Source organism: Callorhinus ursinus, unplaced genomic scaffold, assembly GCF_003265705.2.
Source record: "Callorhinus ursinus isolate GAN/ISIS: 27379988/994484 unplaced genomic scaffold, GSC_fseal_2.0 scaffold81, whole genome shotgun sequence".
Taxonomy (NCBI): Eukaryota; Metazoa; Chordata; class Mammalia; order Carnivora; family Otariidae; genus Callorhinus; species Callorhinus ursinus.
Genome location: NW_027397143.1, coordinates 1,827,208 through 1,840,065, shown reverse-complemented (window position 1 = coordinate 1,840,065; position 12,858 = coordinate 1,827,208). Strand labels below are relative to the sequence as shown.

Sequence of the window (12,858 nt, the reverse complement as noted above, 5' to 3'; positions counted from 1 at the left end):
AAAGAAAGAAAGAAAGAAAGAGAAAGAAAAAGAAAGAAAGAAAGAAAGAAAGAAAGAAAGAAAAGAAAGAAAGGAAAGAAAAAGAAAGAAAAGAAAAGAATTGATAGCTTACTTAACAGCATTTAGTCTCCTGACCTAAGAGCATAGCATTCATTTTAAAAGGTTTTCTTTAATTTCTCTGATGAGTGTTATTTTTAGTCTTCAGTGGACAGATTGCTCACATTTTTGACAGCTTTAAACACTAAATACTTCATATTTTTATGCTATTGTAAATGGTACTAGCTTTTTTTTTTAAGATTTTATTTATTTATTTGAGAGAGAGAATGAGAGAGAGAGAGAGAGCATGAGAGGAGGGAGGGTCAGAGGGAGAAGCAGACTCCCTGCTCAGCAGGCAGCCCGATGCGGGACTCGATCCTGGGACTCCAGGATCATGACCTGAGCCAAAGGCAGTCGCTTAACCAACTGAGCCACCCAGGCGCCCTGACAACTATTCTCTAATTCTCAGGACACCACTTGGGTGTCCTATAATTAAATTCAGTTCTGACACTTTCGTGACCTCGCGTAGATCCCAGAGGTTAAGGTCTTGGTCCTACAAGTCTGCCCAAACCTCAGATGCCAGTTACAAGTAGTGGGTCCCCAGGTTACCCGCACTCTGTCTAATTTGGTTACAAATTGAGAGTTCCATGACCTCCTCCTCAGGTTGGATAATTTGCTATAATGGCTCACAGAACTTAAGGAAACACTTTACTATCACTGGTTTATTATAAAGGATAATATAAAAGATACAAATAGCCAAATGGAGAGGCACCATAGCGATGGCCCTGAATACAGGAGCTTCTGACCCCATGGAGTCTGGGATGTGCCACCCTCCGAACACTTCGGTGCTCTCTGAAGCTCTCTGAATCCTGCAGTTTAGGAATTTTGATGGAGATTTCATTATGTAGGCATGTTGGTTAAATCATGGGCCATTGGTGATTAATTCAATCTCCAGTGACTCCTCCCTCCCTGGAGGCAGGGGACTGGGGCTAAAAGTTATAACTGACTAACCACCTCATTGGTTCCTCTGACAAGCAGCCCCCATCCTGAAGCTATCTAGGGGCCCATCAAGAGTCATTTCATTAGCATACATTTAGGTATGGTCCGAGAGCCTTATTATGCATAACAAAATATGGTCCTCTCTCCCCATCACTCAGGAAATCCCAAGGGTTTTAGAAGCTCTTGTGTCAGGAACTAGGGATGAAGATTAAATACATATGGCGAATTACATCACATTTTTATTTCTTTTTATTGCCTCATTATACTGGCTGGAACCTCCAGTACAATATTGAATAGAAGTGGTAAGAATATACGTTCATGTCTTGTCCCTAATTTTTTAAAATTAATTTGAGAGAGAGAGAGAGACAGAGCTCCAGCATGAGCAGGGGGAGGGGCAGAGGGAGACAGAGAGGGGAAGTAGACTCCTTGCTGAGCACAGAGCCCCACGTGGGGCTGGATCCCAGGACCCTGAGGTCAAGACCTGAGCCTAAATCAACTGGTTAACCTACTGAACAATCCAGGAGCCCCTTGTTCCTAATTTTAAGGGAAAGTAGTCTCCCTTTCAACATTAAGTATGATGTTAGCTGTAGGTTTTTCATATGTGACTTTAATCAAGTTGAGAAAATCTTCTGTTCCTATTTTACTCAGTGGTTTTATTATGAATGTATGCTAAATTTTGTCTGTTGCATTTGCTATGTCTATTGGGATGGTTTTCCTTTTTTAGTTTGTTAATATAGTGAATTGCATGTATTGAATTTCTAATGTTAATCCAACTTTGCATTCCTGGGGTAAAGCCCATTTGGTCATATGTATTATCCCATTTAGATATGATGAGATACTGATTTTCTACAGTTTTGTCCAGGATCCCCAATGAATCTATATTCATAAAGAATATTGGCCTATTATTATAATGTTTTATAAAATGAATTGGGAAGGTACTCACACCTTTTCAATTTTCTGAAAGAACTTATTATATATTTCTTAAAAGTTTGGTAGAATTCACCAGTGTAGCCATCTGGGCCTGAAGTCTTCTTTGTGGGAAGTTTTTTTAAACTATAATTAAGTTATTAGTTATATAGAGAGCTACCTCATTTATCTATTTATTGTTGAGTTAGCTTTGATAGATTGCCTTTCATAAGATTGTCCATTTCATCTGATTTATCAACTTTGCTGGAATAAAGGTGTTCTTAATATTCTCTTACTATCCTTTTACTATCTCCAGAATCTGTACTGACTTACCTCTGTCATTCTTTGTATTAGTCATTTCTGTCTTATCTTTGTCCTGGTCGGCTTTGCTAGAGATTCTAGTGTTTTTCATTTTCTTAGGGAACCAGCCTTCGGTTTTATTAATTTTCACTATTACCTATCTGTTTTCTATTTCATTGATTTAAACTGTCAAAGAAAAATCAGAACTGGACAGTAAAGTGGCAAAAATATTTTATTCAGGATTATTGCGATAAGGGAAAGGAGTCCTAAGTATAAGAACCAAACTTAATTCATAATATAGTATGAGCAAGTTGGAATTTATAGTCAAGGAGCAAGGTGAAGGGCAGTGGATGGAAAGCTGCTAAGAGGGACACCAGGTCTAGTGGAAGATTCTAGTTAGACTGACTGAACAGGATTCTTTGCTGAAGACAGCCCAGGGTGAACACACCTCACTTGAGGGAGGGTGGAAGTTGAGGAACCCTGCCAGGAATGGAGGGTAACCAGATATCAAGGGTGGGAGATTCTGGCTAAACTGACTTTGAAGGGCTCTTGCTTGCTAAAACTGGGGTTTACAAGGAAGTACACGAGTGGGCCTAAGAGAAGATTCAGGAGCTCGACTCAGGCTTTATCTGGGAAAAATCTTTGTCAACAATCTGATCTCTATTATGTTCTTTTTTCTTCTTACTTTGGGTTTCATTTGCAACTAGACATTTATTTGTCTAGTTCGTTAAGATAAATGTTAGTAACGGATTTAAGACCTTTCTCTTTCTTCCTCCCTCCCACCCTCCCTCTCCCCCTTTCACTCTTATCTCCTGTGTTGGGGGCCTTGGGGATTAAGTGGTTTTTCTATGTCAGCATGCCCTTTGCAAAATAAGAGCCATCCGGGGTTTCTGAATGGACTGGGGGGCAGGATGCCTTTCAGTGTCTGGATCCTTTCAGGTCAGGGAATTCCTTATAGGGTCAGAGTTTCCCAAATCTCACCGTGCCTTTGTCTGGACATGTACATGTCCATGGTCTAGGTTCTGGGAGCCCTAGAGGGTTGAGGAACATTGTGAATTCAGGCCATCATGCCGACTGTAAGGTGTGGAAGTCAACACTTCTTGGAGGGCTCATGTATCCTAGGGACTGAATTCAACCCTGTGCCCTCGGGATTCAGGAATCAGATAAGGTCAGAATGACTCTGAGGGCTAGAGTCTCCCAGGGACTGTAGTAGTAAGAAGAAGGATAATAAATGAAATAAAGTAGCATTTTTCCCTGTGTTTACTACATTCAAGGTACATCCTAAATGCTTCTCTTTCATTAACTCTCAATTCTCACGTCTTCCACCAGGTAGGTACAGGTGATCCACACTATCTGTGGATTCCGTGTTTGGGAAGTCACCTACTCACTAAAATTTATTTGAAACTCCCACTACTCTCTTGCAATACTCTTTGGCCCCTGGGTGGTCATTTGCAGCCATGCACATGCTCAGTGGGATGAAAACTTTGAGTTGCCCCATTCCCAGCTGAAGTTAAACAAAGCAGTGGCTCTGCCTTCTTTTTTAATCTCCATACTATAAATAGGTGTCTTTTTGCAGTCTCTTAAGTGCCGCCGTTTCTCGCATTTTTGTGCTTTTTTGGGTAATTTTGCTGCTTAACGTGGCTTCCAAGCAAAGTTCTTGAAGGGCTAAGTGCAGGAAGGCCGCAGTGTGCTTCAGGGAGAAAATACGTATGCTCGATAGCCCTTGTTCAGGCGTGAGTCACAGTGCCGTTGGCCCTGAGGTCAGTGTTAGTAAGTTAGCAATATATACCAAAATAAGATATCTTTAAACAGAAACACATACAACAAGCTTATGTATTGATCAGTTGATGAAAATGTGGCCTGGGGCGCCTGGGTGGCTCAGTCGGTTAAGTCTCCGACTCTTGGTTTTGGCTCTGCTATCAGTCGTGAGATCCATCCTAGTGTTGGGGGGGGGTCTGTGCTCAGCAGGGAGTCTACTTAAGTTTCTCTCTCTGGTGTGTTCTGTGTGTTCTCTCTCTCTCTCTCTCTCAAATAAATGAATTTAAAAGAAAAAAGAAAATGTTGTGGCCAGGGGCTCACAGGAACCTGTCTTTTGGAGCAGTGGTTCAACATTCACTAACTCAGTGTTTGTAGTAACTTTATGGAACACAACTACCTCAAATAAAGAGAATCAGGGGCGCCTGGGTGGCTCAGTCAGTTAAGCGTCTGCCTTTTCGCTCAGGTCATGATCCCAGGGTCCTGGGATTGAGCCCCATGTTGGGCTCCCAGCTCAGCCAGGAGTTTGCTTCTCCCTCTCCCTCTGACCTTCCCCACTGCTTGTGCTTTCTCTCTCTCTCTCTCTCAAATGAATAAATAAAAAAAATTTAAAATAAAATAAATAGAATCAACTGTATTATTATCCCCAGATGATAAAGCTGAGGCACAGAGATATTAAGAAGTGAGCCCAGGATCACATGGCATAGCAAGGGGTATAGCTGGGATTTGAACCCAGGGCTGTTTGGCTTCAGAACTTACACTCCTCCCCTCCACACCATTTTCCTTCCTGTAGCATGAGAGGATCCTGGGTGTCAGGCCTCCTTGATGGTCAGGGTTGGGGGTTGGAATCATGATGCCCCCTGGAAGACCAGATGCCTCTAAGCCTCCCAGCCCCTGAGGGATTATGGTATTCTAGAACGGCAAGTCAAACTGGCAGTGTCTCAGCATCCTTGCAGAGCAGGGGTAGTGGGTCAGAGTTTCTTCATAATATCAGAGCATCCTGGGGCAATCAGGCTGTCCTGGATGGCCGGACAGGGTTTCCTTGTAGGGTTAGGATATCTCGAGGCTGCAGGATGTTTTGGAATTCAGTGTTTGCTTGTATCCAAGCTGACTACTTGTTACTGGGTCTTGGGAGGTCAGGATGCCCTGTGGCTCAGGTTGCTCCAGGACATCACAGTCTACACTGGGGTTGGGGGAGAAAGGTGGGTGTCTTGGATCAATTCTGCTCAGCTTTAATACGGTTATGGACTGAATGTTTGCGTCTTCCCCATCTCCATTCATATATTGAAGCCCTAACCCCTGTGTGATGGCATTTGGAGGTGGGGCCTTTGATCGGGGTTAGATGAGATCATGAGGGGAGGGCCCCAGTGATGGGATTAGTATCTGGACAGAAAGAAGAAGAGAGATCAAAGGTGGTTCTCTCTCTGCCACGTGAAGACACAGAAGGCATCTGTCTACAACCTGGGAAGAGTCTCCACCAGGACCTGAATCAGTTGGCCCCTTGACCTTGGACTTTGCACTTCCAGAACTGTGAGAAATAATTATCTACTGTGGAAGCCACCCATCCTTGGGTATTTTGTTACGGAAGCCTGAGCTGATGAAGATAAATGTACATTCATTTCTCCCAGGGGTCTTGTTACAATGCAGATTCTGGTTCAGTAGGACTAAGGGGTGGGGGGGGGCGAGTTCTGCATTTATAACAAGCTCTCCTGTGCTGCTGGTGCTGCTGATCATGGGCCATATTGGAAACATCAAGATCCTAGAGGATTATTTTTTTTTTTGGTCTTAAATTGTCAGGGTGCTTTTAAAAGTTGTGTGTGAAAGATTAGCATGACCTAGGGATCCAGACTGTCCCTTCCAAGAGGGGCAGGGTGTCCTCATTGGGTCACTGTGTCCTGAGAGGTTAGGACCTCATGGCAGGGTCAGGGGTATCTTCTAATAGAGGCAGAACATTCTGATTTCAGTGTGTCCTAGAGAATCCTAGAGTCCTGGGGTCTCAGGTTGTCTTTAAAGGGTCAGGATGTCCTACAGGTGTCAGAATGGACTTCTTGGGTCTAAGTAATCTCAAGAAGCAGAATACTGTGGGTGTCAGGGTATTCTTCTGGGTGCTACAAGGTATCCTTGAAGAATCAGAATGTCAGGATGTGGTGGGACTCAGTCTCCTGCAGAGTCCACAAGCCCAAGGGGTCAGGATATACCTGGAATTCCAATGCTCTTTGAGGGTCAGGGTTTTCTGAATGTCTGGGTGACCTTGCAAGGTCACGGAGTCCTGGGGGTTCTGAGTGAACGAGGAGGTGATGTTTGGGGGAAGAAAGCAGACCATACTTGAGAACTGCAGTGTCCTGCTGGACATTCATTCTGTGGTTCAGGTTGTCCTGTGGGGGTCGGGGGGTACGTCTAGTATATTCTGAGAATCAGGGCATCTAGAAGGGGCCAGAATGCACTGGTGTCTTTTAGTTTTTTAGTTTCCTGGAAACAGGTCCTTGGATATCACCCACATGCTGAGATGCCAGGCAGGCCCTGCTCCTGGCCCGCATTTGCACCCCCTCTCCCCAAGGTGGGGTTCTGAGGAAGGGTCTTAGGAGGAATGCATTTACTTCTTATCCTGCCTGCTCCCAGGAGGGGATTTAACAGGACAAAAGAACTTGGTCCTCTGGGAATACGAGCTCTTGGCCCCAGTCCCTGGACCCTCCAACTGAGCACCTTCCCTCATCCGGCTTGTGATCCTCCCCTGAAGAAGGGGGCTCTGGCGGCCAGGCAATGATTGGACGGGCCCCCAGGGGCGAGGAGCAGGTCACTCCTCCAAGGCTCAGGGAGAAGGGGGTGGTGTGGGATTGCAAGCTGGGAAAGTAGGCAGCTGAGAGCAAAGGCATAGGAGAGCATCACGGAGACAGGGGGCGGGAGACGGGGCAGGCAGCGGGAAGTTGAGGCACAAACGGAGAAACAGAGTCTGGGCAAGACAGAGAGAATGCAATGACACTCAAGTGAAGGAAGGGGGAATTAGAAAAAAATTTAGAAAAAAGGAGAGACAGTGAGAAAGGCCAAGACATCTATCTGTATCTACATCCACGCCTAGAGCCAGAGGTATAAACAGAGGGAGAAGGAGGCGCAGAAGGGAACCGATAGACCAGAGGAAGACTGACCCAGGAGCAGAGACTCGGGGACACGGGAGACGGGACTGTCTTGGTCTTTGTTGTTAGCCATGGAAGCGGAAGGCAGGAATGAGCAGGGTAAGCACAAGAAGGGGCGACTTTGCAGCAGCCTCTGGCCCCAGAGCTACCCCGCCGCTGGGACTCTGACCTCCACGGTGGGTGAGTGAATCTCTGCGCCGGTTCTGAGGCAGCAGGTGGGATGGTGGTGGGGGGTGGGGGCTCCATGCTTAGGCTCCTGGCGGAGGGGGGCAGTGGTTCCCCACGAGGAAGGTGAGGAGGGGGCATAAAAAGCAGAATCCGAGAATGCTAAAACCTCGGACATTTCAGAAAGCATGGGGAGGGACAAGTCCTGGGCTTCGCAGATGGGACCCGCAGATGGGACCCGAGCATGGACAGGCTGCTGAACAGCACCTGCGGTTGTGGGGGGAGGTGGAGGTGAAGCTGAAATCCAGCTCCTTGCTCCTGAGCTCCCAGGTCGCCCACTGCACGGCCTCCTCGGAGGTGGGCAGCTGCAGGGGCCAGGGCTTGGGATCCCCTGTGACTAGCCGCTCGACGCATGTGTGTCCCCCAGGTGGACAGGGAGCGCTGGGTGGGAGCCACACCCTTGGTCCCCATGGGGATGGGTGCCTCAGCTCCAGACATCTCCTTTTCACAGTGTGTGCCTTCCAGGTGTTTCCTTTCGCTCCGTGTTCTCCCTTCCCCGGCTGGCTCTCAGACTAATTAGTGTGGGGGCTTAGTGAGCCTGTGGGGAGGAGAGGCAAGCCTTTCCCACGAGCTCAGGTTCCTGCAGCCCGGCGGCCGGGCCAGGGCCGGGGCAAGGGTAGGGGAGAAGGCAAAACGCGTGTGAGGGGAGGGTGGGCCTGAGCGGAAGAGGGAGGAATGTTTCATCTGCCCAGCTGGAGGGCCTAGCAGGGCGGGAGCAGTCTCCAGAAGGCGTGTGCTGAATGTGAGCCTGAAGAGCCAGGAACGGGGGTGGGGGTGGGGGTCATAGAGACCCGGACAGAGGAGCCCCCGCAGGGTGAGACCCAGGAGGCTAGTCCATGTGCCCAGAGAGGGGCGCCCGGTGCACGGGCATGTTCCGTGGGCGTGGGCATTCAGTGAAGGGAGGCAGACAGGGCCCCAGGGGGTGAAGTGAGTCTGCACAGCGCGTGTGGAGAGCAGAGCGCAGGTTAGGGCCCTCCGACGGGAGGCGGGGGCGAGGCTGAGCTGCGTTCTGCGGCCTGTGAAAGCTGAAGGGTTTCTGGTTGGGGCAGAGTGTGTAAGCAGCAGCGGGGCGCTGAGGAGAATGGGGGGGCAGGTGGGTCCACTCCGCACAACCTCTGCCCTCTCCTCCATCCTCAGACACAAGCCCTCGGCCCTACAGGAAGCTGTCTGGTGCAGGAGTGCGGAGAGCAAGGCTTTCCCCCGAAGGAGGACAGAGGGGTCGCCCCCACTCCCGGCGCCGCCACCGTACCACCTTCAGTCCGGCGCAGTTGGAGCAGCTGGAGACAGCCTTTGGAAGGAGTCAGTACCCTGACATTTGGGCCCGAGAGGGCCTGGCCCGGGACACAGGCCTCAGCGAGGCCAGAATCCAGGTGATGCCCCAGGATACCCCTCCTCTTCTGGGAAGAGATGCACATTTGGTGCTCTGGAACTACTGGGGTCTAAATTCTGCTAGGCATTATAACCGTCCCCTCAACATTCCCCCAGAACACAGCCTCATCTGCATCGGGGATGTCCCTTGAACTTAACCCATGCTCTAACCTGATCTAACTTGAATTTCGACACCCTACCCTCAACCTTAACAGGGATGAGAATTCCAACAGAAATACAATCTTAACTGTTTGCATGCATATGTAGCCTTGTCCCTAACCATGGCCTTGAAACCCAGCCAGCCTGATGTTCCGTCCATCCGAACCATCGAGGTAGTTAATCTTAGGTGCAAACGCTACCCTAAATCCAGCCCTGTCTCTAACCATTAAACGCATGTAGTCTTAATCTCTAATAACCCCCGGGGACGTTTCCTATTCTCCATGGAGGGGAAAATGCCATTGTGTCACAATTGAGCTCTTTCTCATAGGAAGTTGACATTTCGGACTCCTCCAGATTTGCAGTAGAGCAAATTTAGACACAGGTTGGGGGTGATGGTGTGGGTCTCTCTTTGTGAGGAGGCCCAGCTCAGCTATGCCTCTGGGAAGAGCTTTCCTCCCTCTGCAGTGTGGGAGAGGCTTATGCTCGGTACCCGAAGCTTCTGCCATCGATGGGGAGGGGGCTCTGACATGACAGGGCCCCCTATAGGAGAGAGAGGCTCTGACGTGGCTGTTCTCCCCCTTCCTCAGGTCTGGTTCCAGAACCGCAGAGCTAAGCAGAGGAAGCAAGAGCGGTCGCTGCTCCAGCCACTGGCCCATCTGTCTCCTGCCACCTTCTCTGGTTTCTTGCCTGAGTCCCCTGCTTGCCCCTACTCCTACCCAACACCACCTCCACCCATGACCTGCTTCCCTCACCCCTACAACCACACCCTTCCCTCTCAGCCCTCCACGGGCAGTTCCTTTGCTCGACCCCACCAGCCTGAAGACTGGTACCCCACCTTGCACCCCACCCCCGCTGGCCATCTGCCCTGCCCCCCACCCCCAACCATGCTTCCCCTCAGCCTTGAGCCACCAAAGTCCTGGAACTAAGGTGGGACAGGTGCTGATAAGGTAATTCCCCCAGCCCGTAGCCCTGGTGAAATGCACAGAAAGCTGGGTGGCTTCCCTTCCTTCCAAGGGTCAAGTCGAAATTTGGTGAGAGGCAGCTCAGAGATCAGGAATTTAGAAATGGGAGGTCCTGCTGAAGAAGACCCACTGAGGTGATTAGTTGAGGGAATTTAGGGAGGTGAACCTTCTAGAAGATAGAGGTAAAAGCCTCAGTGGTGGTGTCTGGTGGAAGGGTGGATATTGATGGAAGCAACTTGAGTAATTGTTGCTGCTGGTGAATGGAAGTGACCGAACATGATAGAACTTTTGGGGCTTCGTTGATTAAGATCACAGTTGAAGAGCTTCACCGAGTGGTTTCTAGCTGATTTCAATAAGGCTTTTGATTCAAAGTCTACCTGTTCATCCTTTCCCCATCACCCACCCCACCACCCAAATCAGTCATTAACTTTTGTTCATTAATGTTCTAGAAATACCTCTTGAATTTCTTCCTCTCTTTTCCATTCTAGCAGACACTTTGCCTTTTCCAGCCCCCTATCTTCTAACTAATCCTCCTCAGTGGCTCCCTTAGTCCAGCCTTTCCCATTGCCAACGGGCCCCTGCAAATCTGATCATCACAGAACAGCTCTCCAGTGTCTTAGAAACAGTAGATAAGATCTGAATCTTCCACATGACTTTGAAATCGACTGCATGTCATAGCATATGTGGTTTCTGATAGGGAAGAAACCATTTGATTCAGGGCTGACTTTTCCAAATGCCAACCATGAGTCTTAAGGCTCGCAAGAGGCCATTCCCAGAAAAGAACCTGCTGTGAAGTGCCTTGATTTGAGCCCTCCTAAAGGAAACGTGGTGTGGCCTGGTTGGTGGCACCACTTAAATATCATATGGCTTATAATATACTTATTTTACTCATAATGTGCTTACTTATATGTAGGCCCACCTCACTTGTTGGCAGGGCCATAGAAAAATTCTGAGTAAACAAGCCCCTAGGGATGGGTATTCATGTTATTTATAGATTTTTACATATTTAAAAGTCTGGAGTCAAAACCTCTGTACTGTCCCTTTGCCCTCCCATTGAATTATCTCCTTGGGCCAGGCTGCCTTCCAGAAAACATTATACCAGCCTCCAGAATTCCCCAAGTGTTGGTTTCAGCACATCCTTGTTGACCTGTACCATTTTGACACTCTTGTCCACTGAGAGCGATGTCTCCTTGTTGCTTATTTGTAAGTTTTCATTTACTCAGTTGCTAGTGAGAGGTAAAATAGTTTCATGTTTATTGGCAATTTGTAGGTTTCCTGCCTTGCTTCTTGGAGGTATCTGTGTATTTGTGTATTGGTAGAGTCATTTTTTATTAGTGATTGAGAGCACTTTGTGCAGTAGGGACAGAAATATCTATTTAGATGTGTTGCAGCTGTTTTTGGCTATTTTTGTTACTTGTGTTCTAGCCTTTCTGAACAAGGCTTTCCTGAGAGAATTAAGCTGTAGGTACCTATCATATGTAACTTCTGTTTTCAGCACCTGGAATGCTACCAGTTAGGTAGAATTGGTAGAACTTGAGAAAGTATTCACCCTGTTCATTCTCTGTGTTGTGTGGTTTGGATGAGGAACCCCAGCCGAGACCTCTCCCCTTGTTTTTACCAGCTCCACCCACATTTTCTCCGCTATTTGGATCAAAATGTTACACTTGAATCATCTGAACTTTATTTTAGGATGTGCAGTCACGGAAAATAGTCATGTAATTTCCTCAGCCTGCTAGCCAGTCTTACTGGTCTAACATTGATTTGCAAAGTCCTGCTTTTTCACACACTAAGTTCTCCTTTATACACAGGACCGCTGTAGATACCTGGTTCTTTTCCATCAATTAGCTTGTCTCTTCTGGCACTACCACCATCACAGGGTTTTAATTATGCAAAATATAAGGATTATTGATATCTTTAAAATCTTAAATCGTCTTATCCTAACACAGATGTGTCCTGTCATTTTTTCCAGACTCTTAACGTCATTCAGGAAAGTTCATATATATATATATATATATATATATATATATATATATATATATATATATGCATATACCTAAAACAAATCTTAATAGGAGTTCTATAAATCACAAAAATAATATATCTTTGTAAAAGTCTACTCAATGTAGCATATATACAACATATATGACAGTATATTTATATGTATATTAGCCTGGATTAACCACAAAAGCCTTAAGCTGAGCAAAAAAAAACCTTTTTCCCCCAGAAAAGTACCTTAAGTATATCATACCATTTATATAAAGTTTTAACAGTGCAAAATGATTTTAAAAGTGATAAAAATTTAAATGCATATTAGGATGTATATATATTAAGTAAAAACTGAAGACTGGCAGTTTCTGGAGGACGTTTGCACCCTACAGGCCCCTTCTCTCTGCTCACCTGGGAACCCCGGTGCCTCCAGTGTGGAAGAATGACCTGGCCGGACGGAGCCTTCGGGGTTAACAGGGCATCACAGAGGCCTGGCAGGTTTTCTTGTAAAGCCCAGGTGGAAGGGCAGGGTACCCTTCTCGATAGAAGAGATACTCTTAAAACTGGCAGAGGGTTGGAAGCTGCCCCAATTGGGAATTAAAGAAAAGAAAGGGGGGAGCTTGGCTGGCTCAGTCAGTAGAGCATGCGACTCTTGATCTCAGGGTCGTGAGTTCGAGCCCCATGTTGGGTGTAGAGATTACCTAAAAAAATAAATTAATAAACTTTAAAAAAGAACTGTCCTTCAAGCAGTAACATCCCCTCCCACCTCCCCGCCAACCAAAGGGAAAATGCAGCCACGCGAGGGAAAAAAGATCAGGGATTCATCTTTGCGTTGGGAAATCAAAATACCTGGTCCTTCAGGAAGATTCCCCGCAGGATCCAAATCCCAGTTCAGAAAACGGAAGCACCTGGAGCATGAACAGGGGCGTGGGGGGAGTTCTGGGGTCGCCTGGCCCGGCGCGTGGGTCCAGGACCTGGAGTGATTCACTGCCAAAGACCCAGGGGCTGGACCGCAGAGTCTCCAGGCGCCA

General features: G+C 47.4%; 1 protein-coding gene across 1 annotated transcript; it reads left to right on the top strand.

Annotated features, from left to right (window-relative positions):
• Nucleotides 1-7,198: 7,198 nt before the first annotated feature.
• PROP1 (PROP paired-like homeobox 1) lies at nucleotides 7,199-9,805 on the top strand. Its single transcript, XM_025862621.1, has 3 exons — nucleotides 7,199-7,307; nucleotides 8,490-8,722; nucleotides 9,467-9,805. The coding sequence occupies exons 1-3, from the start codon at nucleotides 7,199-7,201 to the stop codon at nucleotides 9,803-9,805; spliced, it is 681 nt and encodes a 226-aa protein (XP_025718406.1).
• The last annotated feature ends 3,053 nt before the right edge of the window (nucleotides 9,806-12,858 follow it).